Source organism: Parasteatoda tepidariorum, chromosome 4 (assembly GCF_043381705.1).
Source record: "Parasteatoda tepidariorum isolate YZ-2023 chromosome 4, CAS_Ptep_4.0, whole genome shotgun sequence".
NCBI classification, from domain to species: domain Eukaryota; kingdom Metazoa; phylum Arthropoda; class Arachnida; order Araneae; family Theridiidae; genus Parasteatoda; species Parasteatoda tepidariorum.
Genome location: NC_092207.1, coordinates 3,973,596 through 3,999,118, shown reverse-complemented (window position 1 = coordinate 3,999,118; position 25,523 = coordinate 3,973,596). Strand labels below are relative to the sequence as shown.

The 25,523-nt window shown below is 31.0% G+C and overlaps 1 protein-coding gene across 3 annotated transcripts; it reads right to left on the bottom strand.

Moving 5' to 3' along the window:
* Positions 1 to 4,020: 4,020 nt before the first annotated feature.
* On the bottom strand, positions 4,021 to 25,056 carry LOC107447525 (metallophosphoesterase 1). 3 transcript variants are annotated; one of them, XM_043055883.2, is made up of 10 exons: positions 24,849 to 25,056; positions 23,802 to 23,911; positions 21,480 to 21,625; positions 18,780 to 18,850; positions 17,881 to 18,022; positions 14,764 to 14,950; positions 11,667 to 11,738; positions 8,817 to 8,939; positions 6,362 to 6,502; positions 4,021 to 4,272 (listed from the first exon to the last, which is right to left on the bottom strand). In XM_043055883.2, the coding sequence occupies exons 2-10, from the start codon at positions 23,880 to 23,882 to the stop codon at positions 4,114 to 4,116; spliced, it is 1,122 nt and encodes a 373-aa protein (XP_042911817.1). In that variant the 5' UTR covers positions 23,883 to 23,911; positions 24,849 to 25,056; the 3' UTR covers positions 4,021 to 4,113. The 3 variants fall into 3 exon arrangements, with proteins under 3 accessions (XP_042911817.1, XP_042911818.1, XP_042911819.1); XM_043055884.2 differs by having other exon boundaries at positions 24,862 to 25,048; XM_043055885.2 differs by lacking the exons at positions 23,802 to 23,911; positions 24,849 to 25,056 and adding an exon at positions 24,335 to 24,516.
* Between the last annotated feature and the right edge of the window lie 467 nt (positions 25,057 to 25,523).

Genomic DNA, 25,523 nt, shown 5'->3' with positions numbered 1-25,523 from the left:
ATGGTGCATTTATTATATATCAGGAGCGAAAAAAAATAATTTTTTTTTTCATCATCAAAATTTGCGCGTCAATAAAAGTAACTACTAAAAGTGCAATTGTAGCTATCATTTGTTGTGTAGACAGTAGTTACTATTCTAAACATGCTAGTCTAGTCTAATTTTATCACAATATAGATGACTTCAATACATTAACTCGAAAGAAAAGTAAAATATTTCATTATCAAAATTCTACTTATGAAATACCTTTAAATGAAAACTACAATTCGTAAATATCCTGTATGTTTTAAATTAAATACCTAATGAAAAAAGACTTCTGCTTCTTATTATTTTTACTTACGATTAAAACATTTATTTGGTAATTTATAAATTGATAATTAGATATTTTGAATCGTTTTAGTAAAATTTTGAATCCTTAATCAATAAATATTTAATTATTTATTTTAATTGAAAAGTGAAATGTGGAAATAAAGTGTATGTTTTAAATGAAAAGTCTAATAATAAAAAAATCCTTCATAAAAAAAGACCCTTTGTTGTTATCGTTAATGAGTGATAAAAAATATTTTGTTTATAATATTAGTGGATGTGAAAGTCTTGCCAATTCATTTAAAAAGATCATTTCATAAATTTTCAACCTTAAAAATAAATAATGATAAGGCAATAAAGATTGCGGTTTTCTTTCTTTATAATTAATTATTTTTGTTTAATTTATAACTGTAGCTTATCTTCAGAAAATTTACCCAAAGTATTACAAATATAAGTTTTAAAAAAATATTAAAAAACAGAGTCACGTTATCTCGAAATAAAAGTTAACAGCAGTGAATACAAGTGTGGTATTTCCTAAAAATGTTGGAGTTTAATCAGAACATTGGTGATCGCATCACAAAAGTATTTATCTCAATGTGCATTATTTAACATAAAATATTTCATAAATTTCACGATGTTTCTCTCCTTTGATTGAATAGTTTGTCCTTTTTGAGACATTTTTCTGGAAAAAAGAACTTTTTAAAATTTAAAATGTATTTAATTATCTAGAGTTACGAAAGGTATAATAGCAGATGATAAAGCGAGGTAAGTGATTGAAAAATAATTCACTGTTTGGCTCGCATTAAGGGTTGTCTCATTTTCAAGCACGGAGATGCTGCTCCTCTGACTCCCGCTCTGCAATGAACTCTGCGTCCGAGGAAGTGGAGTCCAGTGCCTGGCGAACGAACTATATAGACTCACTTTCTAAAGATGTAATAGCATTGTTTTATAAAAGATTGTTTTTTTACTGAGCAATGGGCGACGATAATCATGCCTTTTGATCCTCTGTGGAGAGTCCCTCCCATTGGTAACTCTCAAGAACTTCACTTTGATGAACTTTACAGATCGATGCGTTGTCCCTTTGTAACCTGATCAAATTGATTACCCATCCTCCTACTGTACTGACCGCAGCCAGTGATGCTTGACTTCGGTGTTTTGCCGGGGCGATCAGTCCAGTCCTTGAAGTGAAGTCATTCCTTGTTAAACCTGTAAAAACCTTACCAGTGTTAAAGAAAGTTGAAGTATTCCACTGAAAGTGTAGGGATCGAGTATAAATAAAACGTTTCGTGAAGTGAAATGCTGTTGTTGTACTTAATTTACGTCGCACTAAAGCTGCACAATGGGCTATTGGCGACGGTCTGGGAAACATCCCTGAGGAAGATCCGAAGACATGCCATCACAATCTTGATCCTCTGCGGAGGGGATGGCACCCCCGCTTCGGTAGCCCGACGACCTGCACGCGAAGTCGAGCACTTCACGGTAGAACAGTTTAACGAGGACCCATACCGCACACCCTCGGTCCCTACGCAGACTGATCCAAGTGGTCACCCACCCGCACACTGACCGTAGCCAGTGATGCTTGACTTCGGTGATCTGCTGGGTGTCTTAACGATCAGTCTGAAGTGAAATGCATTTAATAGGTGTTATATCAGTGACAACATGCAATCCCTGATGATAAGATTCTATCTTAATGATTCAGGGAATATTACATTGTTTTGACGCGACTTTGTTTACATTCGTGTATCAATGAGGTCATATATAATACAAATTCGACAATTGGATAAATATCGCGATAAATACCGCGAAGAATTTTTGACCGTTGAGGACGGGCGGACGGGCTGTTTTTCGAGCCCTGGACCAAGGATATACGGTATCGGTCCTCGTTAAACTGTCGCCTTCACGCGCAGGTCGTCGGGCTACCAAAATGGCGAAACCATCCGCTTTGGAGAGGATCAAAATTGTGATGACATGTCTTCAGATCATCCTCGGAGATGTTTCCCAGACCGTCACCAACAGCCCTTTGTGCAGATCTTGTGTGACGTCAATAAAGTACCTACCATAATAACATCGGAATTAGAAAGATCGTGTTAAAAGGGCAGAAAAATCTTAACTTCCGGAAAAACTGTCACCAAACGATTTGTCATTACGATGAAATCATCGCGAATCGAACACTTCAAAAAAATAACTTCCGGTCTGGACCCCCTACGGCAAACTTTCCCTCCGTTGTATACAGATCTGCTAGAAGTTGAAATCATTCTAAAAGTTATGCGTCAAAAATGACGAGTGTACGTTATTTTCGAAGGGACGACTAAAGATCACTTATTTCAAATCCCGGTTGGTTGTTGTTGTTTCTAATGCCATTTGTCAATCCAGCGAGCCTGCTAGGTGAATCCAGGGGTATTTAATGCCGAGGGTGAGTTTCTTGTTTTTTTTTTTTCAGTAACGCCATCGATGGCCAAGAATACGATTTCAGCCGCGCACACGTCACAATCTGTTTATACATCGATTAATTCATCCACAGATCGTCATTTTGACCCGAATCCAAAGAACGATCCATTCATTACCTCCAAAAGTATAATTTCTTATAAAAACATGGAGGACTTTGCGACCCGCAAAATTCATCAGTCACTGGCGGAAATCGAACTCACGACCTCTTAGACATGAGCCCTACCCGCCAGGCCCAATTTATTCTATGGATTGCCCAGCTACAAAATGACACGTAAATCATGGCATCAAATTTTCAGAATAACATCAATCCAATGTTATAACCTAAACTATTGCTATGTTCACACATCAAAGTTTATTCGAATGATTACTCAACTACTTTTCTGTTTTTTCTTATTGTCAAAGTAACTGGCGTCACTACTTTTTCCCCCCTTCCCCGTATAAGATTTCAATCTTATACGGGGAACAATACGGGGGGGGGGGATATCCCACAAGACTGGCTGGAATACTTTTTGATGCGAACTCACGTTTGCTTTACTTGGAGAAGAAAACCTCCTACGAATAACCTGCTCGCTCCGACCACATTGTTGGCGAAAAATTGGGTAAGATTGGTAATGCACGACAAATTGGGTAATGCACGCTGAAAACATACTCTGCCGTGATTGGAAGTTTGCAACGTTTTGATGTTGGACTGCACACGTGTTTTGTGCGATTGCTGAATTTACATAGCGAGAAGAGTATTAAAAAAAAATGGCATATTCCTTCACTGACGTTTGAAAAGTATCATTTTGTGTTGTCCCTCATTTTAAGAACTATCATACAAAGAATAATATTTAATTTTTTTCATTTGCCCGAAATAAGGCGGGACAGTAAACTGATTTTAAATGAATGGTTTCTTACACATACAAAAATCCAAATTTCAACTTAAAACTTGTGCATTATGTTTTGTTTTACTTCCTTGCATCTATTAATAAATTTAAAAAAATAAGTTGATTTTTTGCATTTTTTTTAATCAAAATAATTGGTAAGGGCGGAAGTAGTTGAAAAAGAAACAAATCTTCAAGTTTCTTTCACAAGTTAGTTCAAATTTTGCGTGATCAGTACACTTTAATCAGACCTTTTTGAAAGTCTTAACGCATAAATTCTTTTTCTATTACATAAGCTTAAAAGAAATTAATAAAAAAAATATTTTTTTTTAAAGAGAAACTCTCAACTTTTAAATTGTAACACAAAATTATATTTAAAGGGCAAATATTAATAATAAAGAAGGTCTTCTTAACAAATATACAACTTTATTTAAACTCTTAAACTAAAGTAACAGACTTGCTATAAAAATGAAAGACTCTGTCGCAGGTTTATATACATTCATTTATCTTTATAAAAGACTCCCCTCAAGAATCTGTGTCGACTGAAATACATCCAGAGCATTATGAGAACAATTCCAGCTACGTAAATACTTATCACCGTACTTTCTTTTGGCATGTAGCACTTTGTCACTTTGTAAGTATCAGGAGCAAATGCAGCCTAAAACAGAATAATAAAATAAGGAATTTCAACAATAATTACAATCCCCTTCCCAGTTTTCATGTGGTTGAAACCGGTTTGCACTTGTTTACATTCGTGTCTCAATGGGTTAACATTACGTTGAAAATAAATACAAATAGGAAGTATACAAGAAATCCATGACATGTATGATTAAATGTAAAAGTACTGCATACAAACTCGTACAAAATATATATCATTATTTAAAGTGCGTCTACTTATTACAATATAATAATATATTTTATACTTATATAATATATTGTCTAATCTATCCCATCGTTGAATTTATATTGTAAATTGCCTAATTTAACCAATTGATACACGAACATAAACAAGTTGCAAACAGATTTCAGTCACGTAAAAACAATAAATCTGATGATAATTAAGATTTTACACAGAATCTTAGAGTGAGTCGAATAATTTAGCCAGTGGCTGTAGCTAGACTCCAAATGTCTGTCCATCAGACCGTCGACCCTGAGGAAATCGAGGACCAGACGGGGGGGATAAGTATATGTCCTCTCTGGAAAGTCTCAAACAGTCCAGGACATGTTCGGGAGAAGCCTCCTCAGTTTGACATTTGGAGCAGATCTGGAAGATTCTCCTGCCTTCGAAAAACGAGAGGCATTTTGTGTGACCGCTTGCTAATCTGTAAATTGTGGTTTTGGAAGCTCTGTCACAATTAAGGGCGAATGAAAAACCTGGCTCTTTGCCTGCATACCAGTGATGGCAAGGAGGAATCGTCCACCCTTTTGAAATTTCAGAATTAACTATGGATTGATGTCTAACTCCTAATAGTTTAGATTTTTTTTTTTTTAACTATCCATCGTTGAACAGCTCATCCAATTTTGGGTTTACGACTACTAACGTTCAACTCCGCAGACTTGTAATTTTGAACCCAATCCAGAAGACAAGGAAACTCCTGGATTGGTACCTCCAGAGGTATTGATTTGTGATGTAAACATGGAGGACTTTGCAACTCGACAGATTTAACGTGCATCAGTCACCATTTACTACACGGGGAGTTTTACGCCGGCTGGAATCGAACCCACGAATTCTTGGACATGGGCCCAGTGCCCTACCAGCCAGGCTATTCCAGTCATAATAGTCTAGCTTTTCTTTTATATATAACCGTCGTCGAACAGCCGACCCAATTTTTTCGGACTTTAAAGAAGTGTTCTAATGTTCAACTCCATAGCCTTGTAATTTTGAACCTTATCCAGAAGACAAAGGAACTTCTAAATCGAATATTGGGAGAAATTTGCCTTCCTGGAGGACTTTTTGATGGAACTAACCCGCATTTGTATTACATGCAAAGGAAGACCACCTGAACCTCCCACGGTTAGCCTGTCGGCTAGGGGACTCTAACCCATGATCTGTCTACCACTGAGGATATTTCACGTCAGCACTAATAGTCTAGATTAAAAGATCCCTTCTTAAGATTTAAAAATCAACAGAATACATACATGAAAGGTATAGTTGAAACAATTTGTTGTTCTTTCAAAGAGGCATAATTTTTTTCTCCATAAACACGACACTTTTTCACTCAGTACTTTGAGGTGACCTACCTTTAACTATCGAAATCCTAAAATTTCATAAATAATTAGAGCAATTAAGATTCAGTGTAGTGTATATTTAAATGAAAGATAACCCAGCCATAAAATAACCATATTTTATCATTAGTTACACTGCTCAAAGCAATGTTTAAACATTTCATATGTTTTTAATTGATTTTGAGCAATGTCGAAACTTTGCTGGTGATACATATACTTTAAAGGATTCTAAAAAGTTATGCACATTATATGAAATTACTTTTATATACAATTGAGGAAAGGTCCCGGGGGAATCAGCGGTAAACGTATTATTGGTGAGAGTCCCCTTGCCGCCAGGCTAACCGTGAGAGGTTTTCCTCTCCATGCAGGTTAGTTCCACCGAAAAGTCCTCAACAAAGACAAATTTCTCCCAATACTTGATCCAGGAGATTCCATGTCTTCAAAATGATAAGGCTACGGAGTTAGTCGACGTATACCCAAAAAATTGGGTCAGCTGTGGAGGAAATAATAAAAAGACTTACTAATATAAAACTGGGATCATTTTTATTTCTCCAGCTAAAAGATGGAATAGTCCATTCAGGTATCTGTTCTCTGTGAACAGTGAAACAGCCATGATGAGTGTGACCAGAAAATGCGGCTCTCGGCTCAAGTAAGCTCAGCACCTGTCAAAAATATGTCCCTATGAGCATTCCATCCTTTCCTTACGAATTCAATTCAAGTATCATACTTGCAAAACTTATTTAGACCTTATTATTTTTGAATACATATTTTATGGTACAAATTATAACAGGATTGGTATTCCCTGTACAGATTATACATGAATAGAAAACACTGTACTCTTGTGTGAGCTGTATAGGACTAGTTTTAATTCCTGGAATACAGAAAACAAATAATGCTATAGTAATTGAAATAGTTTAGTATAGTCATCCTTATATATCCCATAGATTGCATTTTTACCATTTTTTAAAAGAAAAATAATAAAATTCCGAGTATTTTTTCAAGTTTGAAAGGAAAAACTCAAAATTTCCTGCATTTTCCCTGTTATTTTATGCGATTTTTAAATTCCCTATATTTTCCAAGTTTTCCCTGTGGAGAGGCAACCCTGTATGAAGATTAAATGGAAATTTGGGAATATAACTTTTGTAACTTTTCCAAGCAAAATCTTACTTTTAGCAAATTATCAGGGATTAACACAGAAAAATGAATTATTATTTAATAAAGTTACATAAATGGTAAAACTAAATTACAACACGATCCATCATCTTCCCTTACGATTCAACAGTCCGGTCACAAACTATATGCTTATAATTCTAATAATAACTATTTTTTTTAAAAACTAGTATCCATCAGAAATGACATCTTATATTAGCTTTGCGGGCTTCTTGTACTGATGATGAGGATTCGACACAGAAAATGCTTCAAACAGTCAATGAAAATCTATGATAGTGGAAGTGAACCTCTGCAAAACAGAAATCTGATGTTGAAAATTTATTGCTGCAAAAAAGAGCTTTCTCTTTTAGAATAGCCTGGGTCTCCCCCTCTCATTCAGTAATGAAACTTATTTAAATTTTTCACCTCATTATACATAGATGACAAGAATAGCTATTCCTCCGATGCTCAGTCCATTTTATTGATTTTCTGACAATTCTATATCCATCATGCCGGATGCAGTTATCAGATTGTTCACTTTGTTATCTAGCTGCGAAAAATTTATATCATTGCTGACATTAGGGCAGAATTCAGCTAAATTTTTGCAATGACTGTGGCTCATTTAAGCCTATCAGAAGGCTGTATTTTTGTAAAAACATCGCAGTTTGCTATGTGTAAAAATACAGGCTTTTGACTGGCCAAATTTTTCCATCGTAATTGCGAAAATTTAGCTGAATTCAACACTATAAAGCCATGGATTTACGAAAGATGGATTTTTTGTGCAATGAAGTAGCTGACATGAAACTGTACTGATATTTTGTTTTTAAAAAATTTTCATTAATGAAGGAAACCTAAAATAAACTTTCAATTCGATTTGGGGGCCCCCTTGATGTGGGGGCCAGGGCAACTGCCCCGTATGCCCCAGCCTTTGTTAGACTCTGGCCCTGCGTGCGTTGTTCCTTCAATTAAAGATAGACCTGCTTCATCAAGCTTCTTTTAATGTCGATCATCCTTCCTTTGAACATCATTCAGAAAAGACTTCAGCTTGGTTAAACAAGTATTCAAGTCATTATTTAATAATTTACGTTAACTCATTTCTTCTCCCTATCTATTATTCGCAACTCCGTGGCAGAATCGTGGTGACACTGTCGCAGAACATTACAGAGTTCCTGCTTAAAGATTTTTTTATTTGGAAACAAAGAAGTTTTTCTTTTTTTTAAATCTGCAGAATTTTCCAAAAATTTACTGAAGCATTTTTTCTTCGTAAGAACTTTCTTCCCATTTCTGCAGAATTATATTCAAAAAATGCCTTTTTCGCATATCCGAGGTAAAAAAATTGCTCGTGATTTTTTTTTCAATTTTTTTTTCCTTTAAATAAAAAAATTCCGCAATGATTGGCTAAAGTTAGAATTTCAGATTCATATTAGATAAAGTAATTTCCAGATAGCAAAAATTTAAAACAGGTTAACTATACAAATATGTTTAGAACAGGAGAATATTGCCAATAACATTAAAATATGTATTCTTTTATATTTAGATTTTTAAAAAAAATTTTACATTTATTATTAAATATATATATATATATACTGTTCTGTTTTATACATGAAGGGGTTTTTTTTAGCACTTCTGTTACTTTGAATTAGTAGCATATATATTTACTACTGCATATTAAAAATGTCTCTCAGAAAGGTATTAGTACTAGAGAAAATCGTAGCAGAATATTAAACAAAAAAACTGCCACAGGGATTCGTAATGAATGGTCCCATAAGAGTAGACTCTACAGAACAAGAAAACATTTAAAAGATTTTTAAAAACAAATAAAATTACTTTATTAGTTGATCCTCTTGATAAACAATCCCAAAATTCTCTGAAAGGCTCATTAATGATATTAGATGGAGCTGCATCAATGTCTTTGCAATGGCTATCAGATGGACGGTACAGAGGAAAATGCTATAATTGAGGTGAAGAACCATTAGACCATTCTAAATCAAAATATCATTTTATGGTTAATGTACTATATAATTCACTCAACATTAAAAAATGATGGGGGGGGGAGGGAAAGAGAAGTATAGTCATACCTAAATTCACTTGTTGGATAATTTTTTAAAACATACAGTTCATAAATTTTAGCAAAAAGATTAAATTAAAACAGTTTTTTTTTCCTCCTGTCTTTTAAAAGAGCAATAGATCTTTAAAACGCAAATATGAGGAGCGGAATTTCTACAGATCAGTGTGTCTCAATCCAGTTTACTGATGAAATGTTTAATTTTTTGGACACCTGAAATGAGTCATTTTGACTAACGGCATCATTTTTACACAAACAAAAGTGTGGCACTTTAGTTTTTCATTATTCACATATACTCCACAATGAAAAATGTTTTGATCCTAAACCTATTTAAACATAAATGGAATTTATATTAATTCTGATACAAATGTTGATTTTGCTGTTTAAATAACAAAATAGTGGCAGAAAATTATACAACCATTGTCACGGTAGCACAAGAATGTAAGTAAATATGAAATAAAAAAAAGGAAATATTAAACATTCAAAAAATAAATATTGAATTTAATTTCACTTGTTGTTGACTAACATGTCCATTCTAGGTGTCAAACCAGCCACACCACGTAAAGCGATCACAAGATTAATTTCGTTTTGATGCTTGGTTTTAATATTCATAACCGAAAAGGTAGCCACACATAATTCAATAAAATAAAAGGGAAAAATGCAATATAATGTTATGCATCAAGATGTGGAACTCTTTTTTCAGAATTGCTCTGTTGGGGGGACCGAAAAGTAATGTCGTTTCGACGCATTAAATATTCGTTAGTCTTAAAAATCAATTCATTTTTTCACGATCCATTTCCGACACGGCATTGAAAGGTTGTTGAGGGTGAATACATTACTGATTAAAAATAAAATCTTGATAACATATATCAAATGCACTGAAAAAAACATTACTTTCTGGTCCATCTAATATGATCATATCAATTAATTCTTCTAGTACCATCGCTATGCATGGACACAGGCGGGCAAGGCTTGAGGGCCCCAAGCACTCAGGGGTCCTTGAAAAAGGAGGGGAAATCTAACTTTTTATATATTTTATTAAAAAAAAAACTAAGAGCAAAAACATTGTATTACATATTTTTTTTAAAGAAATATATTCCTTTTTAAAAAGTGTGCATTTATTTATATAAATAGTGATTGATTATCAAGCAAACACCAGTAATTTGAATCACCAAAAAAACTTTGAAAAATAACCGAAACCTATTTCTCTAAGTTTTTAGGTACTCAACTAATTTCTCTAGAAAAGCTTGACCACCACCCACTCCGTTTAGTATTAATAATGAGTTAAATAAAGCAATCACATTGAAAGAGTTACCCATAAGAGAGCAACTTTTAAACTGGTAAATTGCATTGAAAGATGTTTTAATAACTGACTTTTTAATAGTTAGAGGAAATAATTCATACCTTTTGAATTTATTTATTTGTTAAACACTTATGTTCTTTTAATTTAATAGTTTTAATTAGATTCCTGTTTTTGGAAATTATTTTATTATTTAAGGATTGCAATTGGTTAGTATCTCATTTTTAAAAATAAAACAAAAATTCTGCACAGTTTAAAAATGCTTTATTCTATGTGCATCGAGTTTTTTGGGGTGATAAAAATGTGTTTAAGTTTGCTAAAATTGCTGCATATTTTAAAAATACTTTATGTGAAATTTTTTTAGATCTATTTTAAATCGTATGATATGTTGTAGAGGCCCCAAAACATTTCTGTGCCCTGCTTTAATTTCAAATCATAAAAGTTTGCATTCTTTGCCTATCCAAAAATAATAAGTTCCCTAAATCTAATAGATGCGCTGTATTAAGTGGGTTTCTTCCACCCTTGGTTGCAAACTCAGAACAGAAAAAAATAAACAATTTAATATTTTTGGCGCTTGAAAATTTATACTTTTAAAGCAATAATTTTAGACTAAGTTAAAAGTAGTTGTTACTTACTGTCATTTATTTAGCTCAGCAATCACGAAAACTCTTTAAATAGTTTTTTTTCCCTCTCATAGTTAACAATTTATCACTTGTGCAATTAATTTTGAAGTAAATGAGCTTTAATTAAATTTTAAAACATTTCTAGTACACAGGGGCCCAACTGAAAAATCCTGAGTAAATTCTTGAGTAAAATCATGAATGATGCATTTCAAAACATGAATGTCTTCAGTAATTTAAATCATTGATATTTTAAAAACATGAAATTCTAAATAAATTATATGCAACATAATTTAAATGAATAATTATGTATAAGTTTACTTTTATCTTTAATCACATTTATTATTCTACTAGAAAAGATATTTACAAATGAAAGCGACGCCAAGTATAAATTCTAGATCTAATGTTCTCGATAAAATATACAAGAATTTTTACACATAAATGTGATCGATGATTTCTGGAAACTTCTGATTTCCAGTTCGCAAAAAATTCGGAAATCCAGATTTTTTTTCCGGAGCACAATCATCTCTGGGTACAGTATTGAGAAAAGGAACTATTTTACAGCTTTACTGAAAATGAAGGTAATTTTATAAAACATTACAAACAAGTAGTTTACATTGTTTTCTAAAAGCTATTACAAATTTTATTTATACTAAATTACATTGAATTTTAAAGAATTAAAAAAAAATTACCTGTAGAAATATTGGTGGACTATATTGTGGAAGAGTTTTGTATTTTTTACAGTCATCACCTTCTCCTTGATTCTGAAATTATAACTAAACTAATTTATACTTGGTCATTAAAGGTATATACAACATTTTTGATTTTCAAATTCATGACTAATTCCAAGAACTTTTCACAATTTACCAAAGTTATTATACCAAAAACAGAATAAATTTAAAAAAGCATTATAATAACATTAAATTTAAAAAATAGAGTAAAGAAAGAGTTGAAGCAATAAAACAGCTGAAAAAAATACAAAGGCAAATAATCTTCTTTCTCTCTGCAGAATTATAGTCTAAAGATACTTTTCTTGATCATCGGAAAGGAAAGAAATACTCCTGATTTTTCTGTTCTCATTTCGGAATTAAAATAATTTGCCAATGAATGGCTTGCTGCAGTTAGAATTTTAAATTGATAAAATAAAAAATAATAAAAATTTTGAAATCACAGAAGTTTATAAGATAATTCGCTCTAGAAATGGTGTTTTTTCTTTCATTTTTTGAAAGAATACCATAATTTTTAAAGAACATGATAAAAACATTTTATATTTTAATAAAATATGACTGTGAGTGGGGATTTTGTAACAAATTCAGATAATCGAAAGACTGTGAAATCGGGTATTTCTGTAAATTCCATTTTAAAAATTAGATTTTTCGGTGACCAAAATCCATGACTTCTAATGAATTTCCAGGTGGGCAGATACCATGTCATTTAACCCAAACCAGCTGAAACTAAGCATTAAATTACGCAATATAAATCCTGCATGATTTAACCACTTTTATGACTATTTCGTACAAAATGAGCTTACAAAACTGAATAATAAGTGTTAATAAAAAAAAATATGAGAAAGAATAGTTGACTCCCCATAAAAAGCAGTATTGAATTTCTTAGATAAAATAATAGATTAAATAGTAATAATAGATTAAATACAGTATATAGACATATTCACTTCTAAGAAAAATAATTTGAAGCATAATAACTAAGATAAACTTACATAAGACTTTAGTGAAACCAATAATTTAACAGTTTATACTTTCAAACTGCGCAAATAAAATCAATTAAAAAAAAATTTTGGCAAATAAAATCAATAAAAATAATTTTTGGGAAATAAAATTTGCAAATATTTTGTACTGCACAGCAGATTTAGTAAATTAGGTATGAGATTGTGAAGAAGGAAGAAGCTGTGTGCATAAAATAAATAAGGTTTGAAATACAGTTATATACAGATTATTTTATGAACACCTAATTTATTAGCTAGAACAAATCACAAACTTTTCTCACACAAATGCAAAACCGGTTCATCTAAAAGTAATACTAATTAAAAAAAGCTTTTTTTTTTATTTATTACAAATGGTTCCACATACCTAAGTGTAAATGACAGGAATTAGTTCTTGAAAAATAATCCTCTTTAAGTTAGAAAAAATTTAAATCAGGAAAACAAGTTTTCACCGACTATCTGGCCTCTATTGATATACATTTATGATACAGTTTAGTATCTGCACAAACTTATGGGGGAGTTTTAAGGACACTGTCAACCTTAAAATAAATATAAACAGCATTAATCAACTAGTGCTATGTTTTTAATTGAATTCTACCACAAATAAAATTCTGGTAGGGAAAGTAATGTAGCATTAATACTGTATATAAGAACTTGATTCTGTCTTGAGGTACCTTANTGTTCATCAGAGAGGAAAGAAATACTCCTGATTTTTCTGTTCTCATTTCGGAATTAAAATAATTTGCCAATGAATGGCTTGCTTCAGTTAGAATTTTAAATTGATAAAATAAAAAATATAAAAAAATTTGAAATCACAGAAGTTTATAAGATAATTTGCTCTAGAAATGGTGTTTTTTCTTTCATTTTTTTGAAAGAATACCATAATTTTTAAAGAACATGATAAAAACATTTTATATTTTAACAAAATATGACTGTGAGTGGGGATTTTGTAACAAATTCAGATAATCGAAATACTGTGAAATCGGGTATTTCTGTAAATTCCCTTTTAAAAATTAGATTTTTCGGTGACCGAAATCCATGACTTCTAATGAATTTGCAGGTGGGCAGATACCCTGTCATTTAACCCAAACCAGCTGAAATTAAGCATTAAATTATGCAATATAAATCCTGCATGATTTAACCACTTTTATGACTATGATGAGCTTACAAAACTGAATAATAAGTGTTAATAAAAAAAAATATGAGAAAGTATAGTTGACTCCCCATAAAAAGCAGAATTGAATTTCTTAGATAAAACTAAATAGTAATAATAGATTAAATACAGTATATAGACATATTCACTTCTAAGAAAAATAATTTGAAGCATAATAACTAAGATAAACTTACCTAAGACTTTAGTGAAACCAATAATTTAACAGTTTTTACTTTCAAACTGCGCAAATAAAATCAATAAAAAAAAATTTTGGCAAATAAAATCAATAAAAATAATTTTTGGGAAATAAAATTCGCAAATATTTTGTACTGCACAGCAAATTCAGTAAATTAGGTATGAGATTGTGAAGAAGGAAGAAGCTGTGTGCATAAAATAAATAAGGTTTGAAATACAGTTATATACAGATTATTTTATGAACACCTAATTTATTAGCTAGAACAAATTACAAACTTTTCTCACACAAATGCAAAACCGGTTCATCTAAAAGTAATACTAATTAAAAAAAGCTTTTTTTTTTATTTATTACAAATGGTTCCACATACCTAAGTGTAAATGACAGGAATTAGTTCTTGAAAAATAATCCTCTTTAAGTTAGAAAAAATTTAAATCAGGAAAACAAGTTTTCACCGACTATCTGGCCTCTATTGATATACATTTATGATACAGTTTAGTATCTGCACAAACTTATGGGGGAGTTTTAAGGACACTGTCAACCTTAAAATAAATATAAACAGCATTAATCAACTAGTGCTATGTTTTTAATTGAATTCTACCACAAATAAAATTCTGGTAGGGAAAGTAATGTAGCATTAATACTGTATATAAGAACTTGATTCTGTCTTGAGGTACCTAGAAGAATATACTAGGGTATATCAGACTAAGTAAGAATCATTACCCTGGAACACTTGAGTAAGTGAGAGGTTTGTTTGAGTTTCTCTTCGGCTGGTTTACAGAGAAAGCAGTTATCACCATGCAATGCCATACTGCTGACTAAGATGAATATATTCCCTTTCATGGTTACCATTTCAACAGATGACACATTGAATGCTTTACTAAACCTCTCTTTCAAGGCTGGTCTTATCCTAAGAAAATTAAGAATATGCGTTATTAGTCCCTGCTGAATGGTGGAAAGGTTATCCACTCTTACTTGCAATTCAATATTATTCACATTTAGCACTTTAACGCGTACTTATGCAGGCATTTGTAACAAAAATGCCGAAAAAGGTCATTACTGTTTTTTCTAACCAACTTCCTCAAAATTTTTTTAAATAAAACGTTTTTTTTTTAACTCATTAATATTTTGCATAATATATTACTTTAACTTCCTTTTCATGAAATACCTTTGAGGATTGCAAAAAGGGAGCTCTTTCTGAGAGTAGACTATTGAAAAGGTCGAGAGATTGATTACTTGAGTAGTTTATGTGCAATATATATGCATTTATTTTTTCTTCTACAGCAAGCAGCATCTACTTTCTAGGCAGCAATTCTGATGCTCGACAAATACAATTCCTAAGACACGGAACTGTTCACAATGAAAGAAAAGTTTTAGAATGTGCATTGAAACAGCTCAAATAACAGCTGCTTCTTTAATTTCTAATAATGAGTAATATTTGTCCTTTTAAAAAAAACTCAGAGCAACATTTTTCTAACCATATCATTTAACTGTGCTTCATTATATAAGTTAAGTTGTCTTTAGTGAATGACATAATTATTTTGTAATAACTTTATATTTTGAATCTACGCATAAATGAAAGATTATCAAAATTAGAATTGTTATAGTTTTTGCAAATTTTTTATTATAGAATACATTATTTTAGAATGCAGACAAAATGATTACATTCATCAGATAATGCTTTTATTTTGCATCTTAAAAAATAGAAAATATATTTCTTAAAGGTTACCAATTCAAGGTTTGCCAAAAGCTATTGTTTACCCAAGATAAGCCTCTATTGTCTTGCATAAATTATCTCTGATCGCTTATAAGTTTTGGCAGCTTGCTCCCACGATCGCTCTTGGAAATATTTCTTAGTTGTTGTAGCAGGTAATAAGGGAAGGGGGGAATGAGTAGTAGGGCAGAAGAACTATTGAGGGTCTTATGATTTCGGATCAGTGGGGGAATCACTTTTCTTTTGGTAGGTTTTTTTTCCCATTGAAAAAAGCTTTGTTTAAGTGACAAATTCAATGTATCTTTGCTGTCTTATTGATGTATTTGTAACTGTCTTTTAAGTAAAAATTTTATGTTTTAAAGATGATTATTATTTTTCAAGTAATTAAACTTTTCAACAACTAAAAAAATAATTCATTCTAAAAAAATAACTAAAAAAATTAAAATAATAATATATTATACAAATAATCTGCATTTAATTAAATTTAAATCATTATTTTAATCAACTGACAAAAGTTTTTAAGAATCGAAGGAAGGAAAAACTAAAAAAAACTAATTTAAGATTTTCTATTTATAAAAAATTATTTATCATAAATAAGAAGGATAAATAGATAGAAAATTTAAATTATGATGGCAAAACAGCGAGATTAATAAAAAATATTAAACCAACATAAAAAAGAAACCAGCAAATATATAAGTTAATCGATGTAATTCATTACATTGAAGTTAAGTCAAATTATAGTAAATTAAATAAAGCCGAATTATAATAAACTGATGATTTATTAAAATCATTAAATTATCTAAAAAATTAAAGAAAAAGAAAACACAAAACATGGTGGAATCTTCTGCTTTTATTTATAAAAGCGGACAATTTTTAACAAAAGCAGATGTGAAAACTTGCAAAAATTACTTTTCTCTCAAGAATCAGAATTCCTTCAAATAAAAAAATAATATTTCTTTGACAAACATCAAAAAAATAAATCTAGCAGACAATAAAAATGCTTTGTTCTCAATAAGTAAAGCATGATCTAAAATTATAAATCAAAAATAATGAGAACTGAGAAACAAAACTAGATTTAAAAAAAAACTAATATGTCAATACTCTCAAAGCAGAAGTTTCAACTCGGACATCCGATTGAAAGCACTCCAGAAAAGCTTAAGAATAACAAAATGCTCAGGATACGCTTAATAAAGGATACGCTTTTTTTTTTTAATTGCAAGCGCAAGCTACGAATGGAAAAGTGAAATCCTGTAATTTGATAGGGCATCAAATTCCCTGACAATTACGGGTTTTGGGGAAAAGTTATACTTTCCCCTGACTTTTTCTTCTTTTTTTTTCTGATTCTCATTTTCCCTGACAGTTCCCAGTGCGTAATATTAATTTACAAATGATTTTGGTTGCTAAACACCATAACTAAAGCTACACATATTAGTAACGATCTCTGACGCATGGGTGCTTCTTTATTTTATTTACTTATTTTTTACAAGGCACACATCAAAAATAACAGCTGCACCTTTTATATCTCTTTACACCCATCGCTAAATTTCTGATTTCTTGGAGACATTCATTCTTCATTTTTCACTGCATCATTCACGTTTTCTATTAGATCATTTTTTTAAAGAGAATTTTAATTTAACGAAGCATCTCAAAATATCGAGAAAAACAATTTAAACTTAAGCAGATTCTGATTTAACAATACAAATTTTATCTTCACAAGTTCAGTCAATACCACTCAACATAAAAATAACACTATTTAAAAAGAAAAGAAAAATTAAATTTTCGTTAGAAAACAATTTTTGTTTTTTTTGGAAACTTAATTTAAAAAAAAAAAATATGGAAATAAATATTAAATGATGGACTGAATTCAATCCTGTGGATCCTTTCTCAGGATTGAAGAGTGGCCCCCCATGTCTCTGAAAAGACCCACATTTTATTTAAAGGTGTTGACATTGTACGGTTTGAGCATACATGAAATTTGTCATTAAAATTGACACTTTGATTTGCCAATTAACGTAAAGTATTTTAAGTTAACACTTTAAATGAATGAAACTTTGGATTGAATGGGACTTTACACATTAGATCAATAAATGGTATTTTGATGGAAGGATTAAGAAAAGGTTACTCACCCATAATGAAATCCAATATCATGATTACCAATGACTATATATAACTTAGTATTTTCAGGTACATAGAATAAACTATAAAAACGTTTAATATAATTATTAAAATCTTGATCACTGCAGTGATAGCCTTCATCAAATATATCACCTACAAAGAATAAATAACCAATCAACTTGACTGAAACACTACATGCAATTGATAACAGTGATATTTTTTGGTTAAGATATGAAACTGTATTTCCTTTCTTGGAATGTTTTTAAAAAAACTCAAATGCTAGAAAACAACATGCTGAAGAAAGATCCCAGTTTTTTTTTCTTTTTTTTTTTTTTTATATATATAGTGGTAGCAAAATTACTTAGTTGAAAGCGAAAGAGAAAACTGAATTTAAGAAAAATTTAATATTTTCAAGTATAATTTTATTAATTAGGCTTCATGAACAACTATAAAGTACAGTTTACATACATAAAATATGTTTCATAAGCTACATAATAAAAATATGCAAAATAGTAAGTCCACAGAACTTTATAACCTTTTATCATAAAAAGATAACAAAATATTAAAAGAATCATAAGCAAATTGTATAAAAAAGAAAAGAATATTACTGGTAAACTGATACAGCTCTATGAAGGGATACGGTTCAAGCAATGCTACAGTAAAGTTTACTTTGTTATGTTGTATCAGATAAATGGATAATATTTATTTTGATGAAAACAAANTTTATTACTTTTCTGTCTAATTAAAAAAACTTCAATTAAAAACAAAATATACATAAATATTAATGTATCGTTATTGAACTCTCCCTTTAAATGTTTGTAGCATACTATACAAGATTTATATTAAATCAATATATTTGTGAAATAATGTAAATTTTCAACAAAATAAAGTAATACATAAATAAATGTACCTAATATAAAAACAGCTTGAGGATTGTGAAGACTCATTGCAGTTTGGAAAGTTCTATACATTTGCCACTCTCTGAAATTAAACATTTAACTTCTTTAATTCTTAATATAAATAATTCTTTTTACAAAATATCACAGGTAATATAAATTAAGCTTTTTGGATAACAAAGCTAAACTGTTATTTCTTAACCATTTTTAACCAGGATTGGCAAAAATCATGATTTTCTAACAACAACAAAAAATTGTAATTATTCAAAACAGATTTTTTTCAACATTTACCCATTAAATCTATGTTAAAGTATTTGACAAAATGAGTTAATATATATATATTATTTTATAAGGACACTTTTGACCTTCTTTAAAATTTATGAGTCTATTTTAAACATCAAATAATAAATTAGTCATCATTTCTCTAGTTAAAACCTTCATTATTAATTAAATCAATAATGAAGGTTTAAGCTTCTCGGAATTCATTAAGAGTTTGGGGGAACTACTGACCCCCGAATAACTCCTGAAATAAAAAATTTGACTCTATCTGACAAATAGGGCTGTCTATGGGTTGAGAAAGTTTATTAAATCTAGGTCTCTTTCTAGAAAAACGAAGTTCTTCATCTACAAAACTCTCGTCCGGCCAGTCTTGACACACGCTTTCGAAGCTCGGACCGCGACAAAATGGGAGGAAAATTGTATCACGCTATGTGAGAGAAAGATTTTGCGGAGTCTATTGGGTATTGTCAATGAAAACAATAACTGGAGAAGGAGGTTTAACTTTGAATTGTATAAGATTTATAAAGAACATGACATAATTAAATACATACAAATAAATAGAATAAATTGGATGGCCCACGTGATTGAATAAGTGATGACAATAAAATAAAAAATATGCTGCTTTTTAAGCCTACTGGAACAAGAAAGCGGGGAAGGCAGTGGTCGAGATAGGCAGATTTTCTTGCAATGACTGAAACGAATTGCAGATCAGGGATAAATCAGAAGTCGTCATGGAGAAATCTTGAGAAGAAGGCCCACATTGGACTGTCTGGCCAACTATGATAATAGAGAATCACAATACTAAAACTTCCTAGTAGAACATTAAGCACACACATTGTAAGCATAACATAAGCGGAGGGATACATCAGAAGCTTATTGTTTACGCTCAGTCACAATAAATAATTTTGTTATTCTTTTGTTATGTAAGTTTAGGAATTGCATGCAAAAAGTTTTTGATGCAATACTACATAAGACTGATGCACAAAGAAATTAAAAAAAAAAAAAAAAAAGATTTAAACTGTCTTCAAGACTGAATGAACTAAACCAAATTTTCTAGATAATAGCTTGTGGGTCAGGAATCACAATTAAAATATAATGTTAATACTGGTAGGTAGGTACTTTATTTATGTCGCACTAGAGCTGCATAATGAGCTATTGGCAAAGGTCAAGAAAACATCCCTGAGGATGAAACGAAGACGTGCCGTCGCAATTTCAATCCTTTTCCAGGGCTCCCCTGCTTCGGTAGCATGACGACCCGTACCTGAAGTCGAGCACTCTACGATACGACTGTTCGACGAGGATCGATACTGCCCATCCTCAGTCCCTATGCGGGCCGATAGAAGTGGTCACCCGCCCGCTTACTGACTGCAGCCAGTGATGCTTGACTTCGGTGTTTTACTCTAAATCCCTGTGTCTTAACAATCAGTCCACTGCGGGGAAATGTTAATACAGAGAAAATGCGCATTGTGTTTCATTTTTAAATTTAATCATTCACGTAATTCGAGTGAGCAAATAATTTTTCTTAAACCTGTTTATTAGACTTTAAGTAAATTTGAGTAAATTGATTATAAAAAAAAATTCTAAGCAATACATTATTGGTTATACAGGGGCGACATTCAAATTTAGAAAAAAATTACACACATTATACACAATATATTAAGATGAAACACACAGTCACTTGTGTGAGCTATATTGGGCTAACTTTACTATCTTTAATTGCTGGAAAAACTTAAAGAAAAAAAAAAAAGAATCGATGAACATACTTAAATAATGTTAAAGTAAATGAAATATAGTTGAAATATCCTTAAATATCTCATAGATTGCACTTTGAGTAATCACCATTTTTTAAAAGATGAAAATAAGAAACAAATTTTCTGTATTTTCCAGGATTTCCCTGTTCTCCCTGTGGAGAGGCAACCCTATTACAGGGTGCATAGCCAAATTTTTCAACAAAAAATAAGCACCTTTTGAGCACTCAAACAATATTTTTAAGCACTTTAAAAAAATATCATAATTAGGCAGGGTTGGCAAGTTTTTCATGATTGACAGTTTTAACCATCATGTAAAAAAAAAAAAAACCTTTGGACATAGTTTTTTTAAAGTGTCAGAAACCCAAAATTTTGTAATAAGTTTTAATTAGCTACTATAAATATAAAGTATTTTTAAATTCACTAAATGGGAAAGAAATTAATTGAAAAAAAATTTATACATAAATTGAATCTTCAAATAAAATTAGTCTCTTGAAAGTAGTTAAGTAACTTCAAACGTAATTTGTAATCACTACATTTAAAAATAAATAGTTGCAGTTTTAATAAAGTAGTGCTATTTGTAGTAACAATTAAAAACTGTAGTTTTTCATAATAATACAATTTTTGTGACACATAATATTTAAAAAATATAATATGACAAATAATTAATGTATAAAATAAATATACCTCCTTAGTTTATCAAACCAATGGCCAAAACGTGGTCCCAGCAAGTGAATATCTGCTAGCAGCATAACTTTTACAGTAGAATGTTGTGTATTGGTTTCTAGTTGAGGCCAAGTACATTGCAGTAGCACAACATAATAAAATGCAACCTAGAATTGCAAGTTGTAATAATTAAAAATTAAGCTGTACTGATAATTACAGCCAATTATTTTGAATAATATACACTCTTATATCCATTTAAGATAATTCATCACATAATAATGCATTACGCAGATTTCCTTCTAAGCTAAAACCCACACACCCTAAGAATCAGAATAAGTGCCCCAATATATTAAGGTGGGGTGCAAAGGCTTATTAGAGTTGATTTTTTTGGTAAATCCACGTGGTTTTCTGATCATTTTTTGGGAAGAAATAGATAGTGTTCTGGCCATTAATCGTCTTTTTTCTGATCGTTTTCTTATAGTTTTTAAAGTTCCAATACATTTAATACATTATTACAACATGCAGAGTTTGAACTTGAGCTATCACTTTTTTGAAGTGTCTGATTCATAAAGATTCCCTCGTAATTTCATGTCGTTTGATGATGGGTTTTTTTTGTGGAAGTTATTTATAATTTTTTAGGCCCTTTTACATGGATTTTTAAATTCCAATATGTTTAATACTATGTTACCACGACGTTCAAAATTCGAATTTGAGTTATCTCTACTGGATGCGCTCGATTCGGGACGATTCTATCACAATACCATGCCATTTTTTTATAGGTTTTTCGGCAGTTATTTATCATTTTATTAGCCCCTTTCACAAGATTTTTCAAATTCCCGATATTCTTAATGTGAAGCTATTAAGACGTTCGATTCTGGATGATTCCATTTTAATTTCCCGCAGTTGGATGATATTGAGAAGTTTGTGTCGATTCTTTAATACTTGATATTGTATAAGCACAAACTCCGGTTTTGCTAGTTATTAATAATTTTACTGGCCTTTTGCATACGGTTTTCATATTTTTCCCCTAAACTCTTATAAAACTTAATACAACTTTTAAATTTCGAATTTGAGTTATCACTTTTTAAGGCGTTTGATTTGCACAATACCATCATAATTGACATCGTTTCCAGGAATTCCCACTCGTTTTTTTCTTATTCTGATAATTTTTATGTAATGCTATTATGAAAAGTGAGTTTTAAGATTTAAGAAGTCACCTTTTCACATTCTCAATTTAGATCGATTCTACCCCAAATTCACGTCGTTTATGTTGTTTTTGTTTCAGCTGTCGGTCGTTTCTCGATTCTTACCTTGTGTTCTTTTTTTTTATTCTGACGATTCTTAATACGATGTCACAGCGCATTTCATATTTTAGTAATCACTTTTTCACACGCTTGTTTTGCGACAATTCCATCGCAAGTTCACGGTCATTTTCAATCGCTTCTTTGGCAGTTATTACAATTACATATCTTTTTTTTTCTCTATTCCTTTTGACATTGTTTTTAAAATCCCGATAAGTTTAATGAGTTACTATTACGACATGTAACATTCTCAAAATTTGAGAATTACTCTCCTTTTAAAACTAATTTATAGAATGTGCAAATTTAACTGAGGAATTATATAAAATTTTATCTTTAAATAAGAAAGTTTTTTCTTAAGGTAAAATAAAAAACTTTGTAAATTTTGGGTGTCTCAAAAGTTACACAAATATTTGTGATAGGTTCCCCCTTTCAAGGGGAAATAATGCCCTTTTCAGCTTCTCTGCCTTTTTAAGGTCTAGAATGAACACTGCATTAGATAATTAGGATTGCCACTCAATTCTGGAGAAAAAAATTCCCTATACACATTATATTAAGAGGACTGCGCTCTTGTGTGAGATACTTTGGACTAACTATAACATTTTTAATTGCAGGAAACAGTTACGGAAAAAGAACATATTTAAATAATGCCATAGTAAATGAGATAGTTTAGTATATCTGAAATATCTTCCTTAAATATCCCATAGATTGCATTTTGAGAGGTGACCATTATTTTAAGGACGAAATTAAGGAACAAAATTCCCTGTATTTTTACAGTTTGTAAAGAAAAGGTCAAAATTCCCTGTAATTTTAGGTGATTTCTTAATTCTCTGTTCTATCAGTGAAGTGGTAACCATTGTAATATTGTATAATAATATAATAGCTTATTTGCTGTGGAATAATTATGAATGGGTTCCTTTCTACGATTTTTTTCTATTTTTCCACAAGCCGAAGCTAGTCACCAAAACTTAGCAATTATTTTGACAGATCTTGGATGCTTGCAAAAATACATTTTTATCATTATAAAATTTTCATTAGAGTATACCTCACAAAAGAAAAACAAACAAGCAATCAAAGAACAAGTTTTTCCAACATGCCACCAGTTAATACATCTCATAGATCGCATTCTTTTTAAATCTTAGCATACAGTCAATTCTAAAAAACAGAAAAGAAAACATTGTTTTAATCAACTATATTTACAACAATGGGGATATTTCCGTAGTGTGATCTGTTGCGTCAACTACAATGCCAAATAGATTTTAAACTTAGATTTTTTTTAAAAAAAAACATGTAGATGTTTGCCCGTGGGTGGTTAAGAGGGGATACTTCTGTATCCTGATCTGCACAACCAACTACAATCACCAAAGTGCCAAATAGATTTTAAATTTGCAATTTTTAAAAAAAAAAAAAAAAACATGTAGATGTTTTCCCGGGCAGCTACTTGTTATACCTTTGGAGTTAGTCCCTATCTGTGATGTCTTTTTTAGTTTCTGGTGGGCCACTGCGGCAGTTTGCAAGACTTGACGATTATTCTGCCACAGATCAGGATACGGAAATCTCCCCAATTATGAGTTATACCTTTTGAGTTGATTCCTTTTTTTTAGTTTCTCACAGGCTGCTGCCAGGAATGTGCCAAGACTTGGCGACTATTCTGCCACAGATCACGATACGGAATTCATAATATATAAATCTTTAAAATTGTGCTGCTATAATTCATTTTATAAGCCCTAAAACTTCATTATAATAGACAAAGTAGATAGTCTTTGCAGTTTCAATTAAGTAAACATTAAAACTATACAAAAAATACTTAAATTGCATCATTTTAGTAATGCTATAAACATTATGGAGAAAATAATTAGCTTGAATGTCAAATATAAATTAATAATTTTATTACACTGGTTGTTAGACTGTTAAGAGAAAAACATCAAACAATTTTTATTTAAGATAATCAAACAAAAATTTAGTTCCTAAATCTTAAAATATTATTGAAATAAACAAAGTAAATCTCTCCCTTAATTAAGAATAATTTTAATTCAAAATAATTTAAAAAAATAAAAATATTTTATTTTAAACTAAGAACAAAGATGTTTACTTGTCTGAATTACAATTACTAATAAATGCAAAATGAAAAAGCAGTTGCCAAGTGAGCTTCGAATAAAAACGAGATGTATTAAAACCAATAAGGTATTTTAGACATGATTAACATATGTAATTAGTCAAGTTTTATTTCAGCAAAAAAATCGATTTGTTTGTTTTGAAGACCGACAACCACAAATTGAGTTGAGTTGTACTAGAAAACAATTACATTTGCAGGTGGGCTGTTGCCTGGCTACCATGGAAACTAACACCTATTTGATTGGCTGTTGCCGTAATCGTTATTGCCTATCGAAATGGGCTATAGATGGCGCCGAACATAACTCATGATCAATGTGTGAAGAGTCATAGGAGAAAGAAGGGCGCAAGTTTCTGTCTTGATTTTCAGATAGATTAAAAACTTATAAGTTAAAAAATTATATGGAACTGAAAGCTACATTGAACATAATCGTCGTCAAAAGAAAGCGTCGTGAAAATTAAAAAGAAAACATTTTGGACAGTTAAATATGAAATATATTAAGTTGTTGTTGTTGAAGTTCATTTACGTCGCACTAGAACTGCACAATGGGCCATTGGCGATGGTTGGGGAAGCATCGCTGAGGATGATCCGAAGACAAGCCATCACAATTTTGATTCTCTGTAGAGGGGATGGCAACCCTGCTTCGGTAGCCCG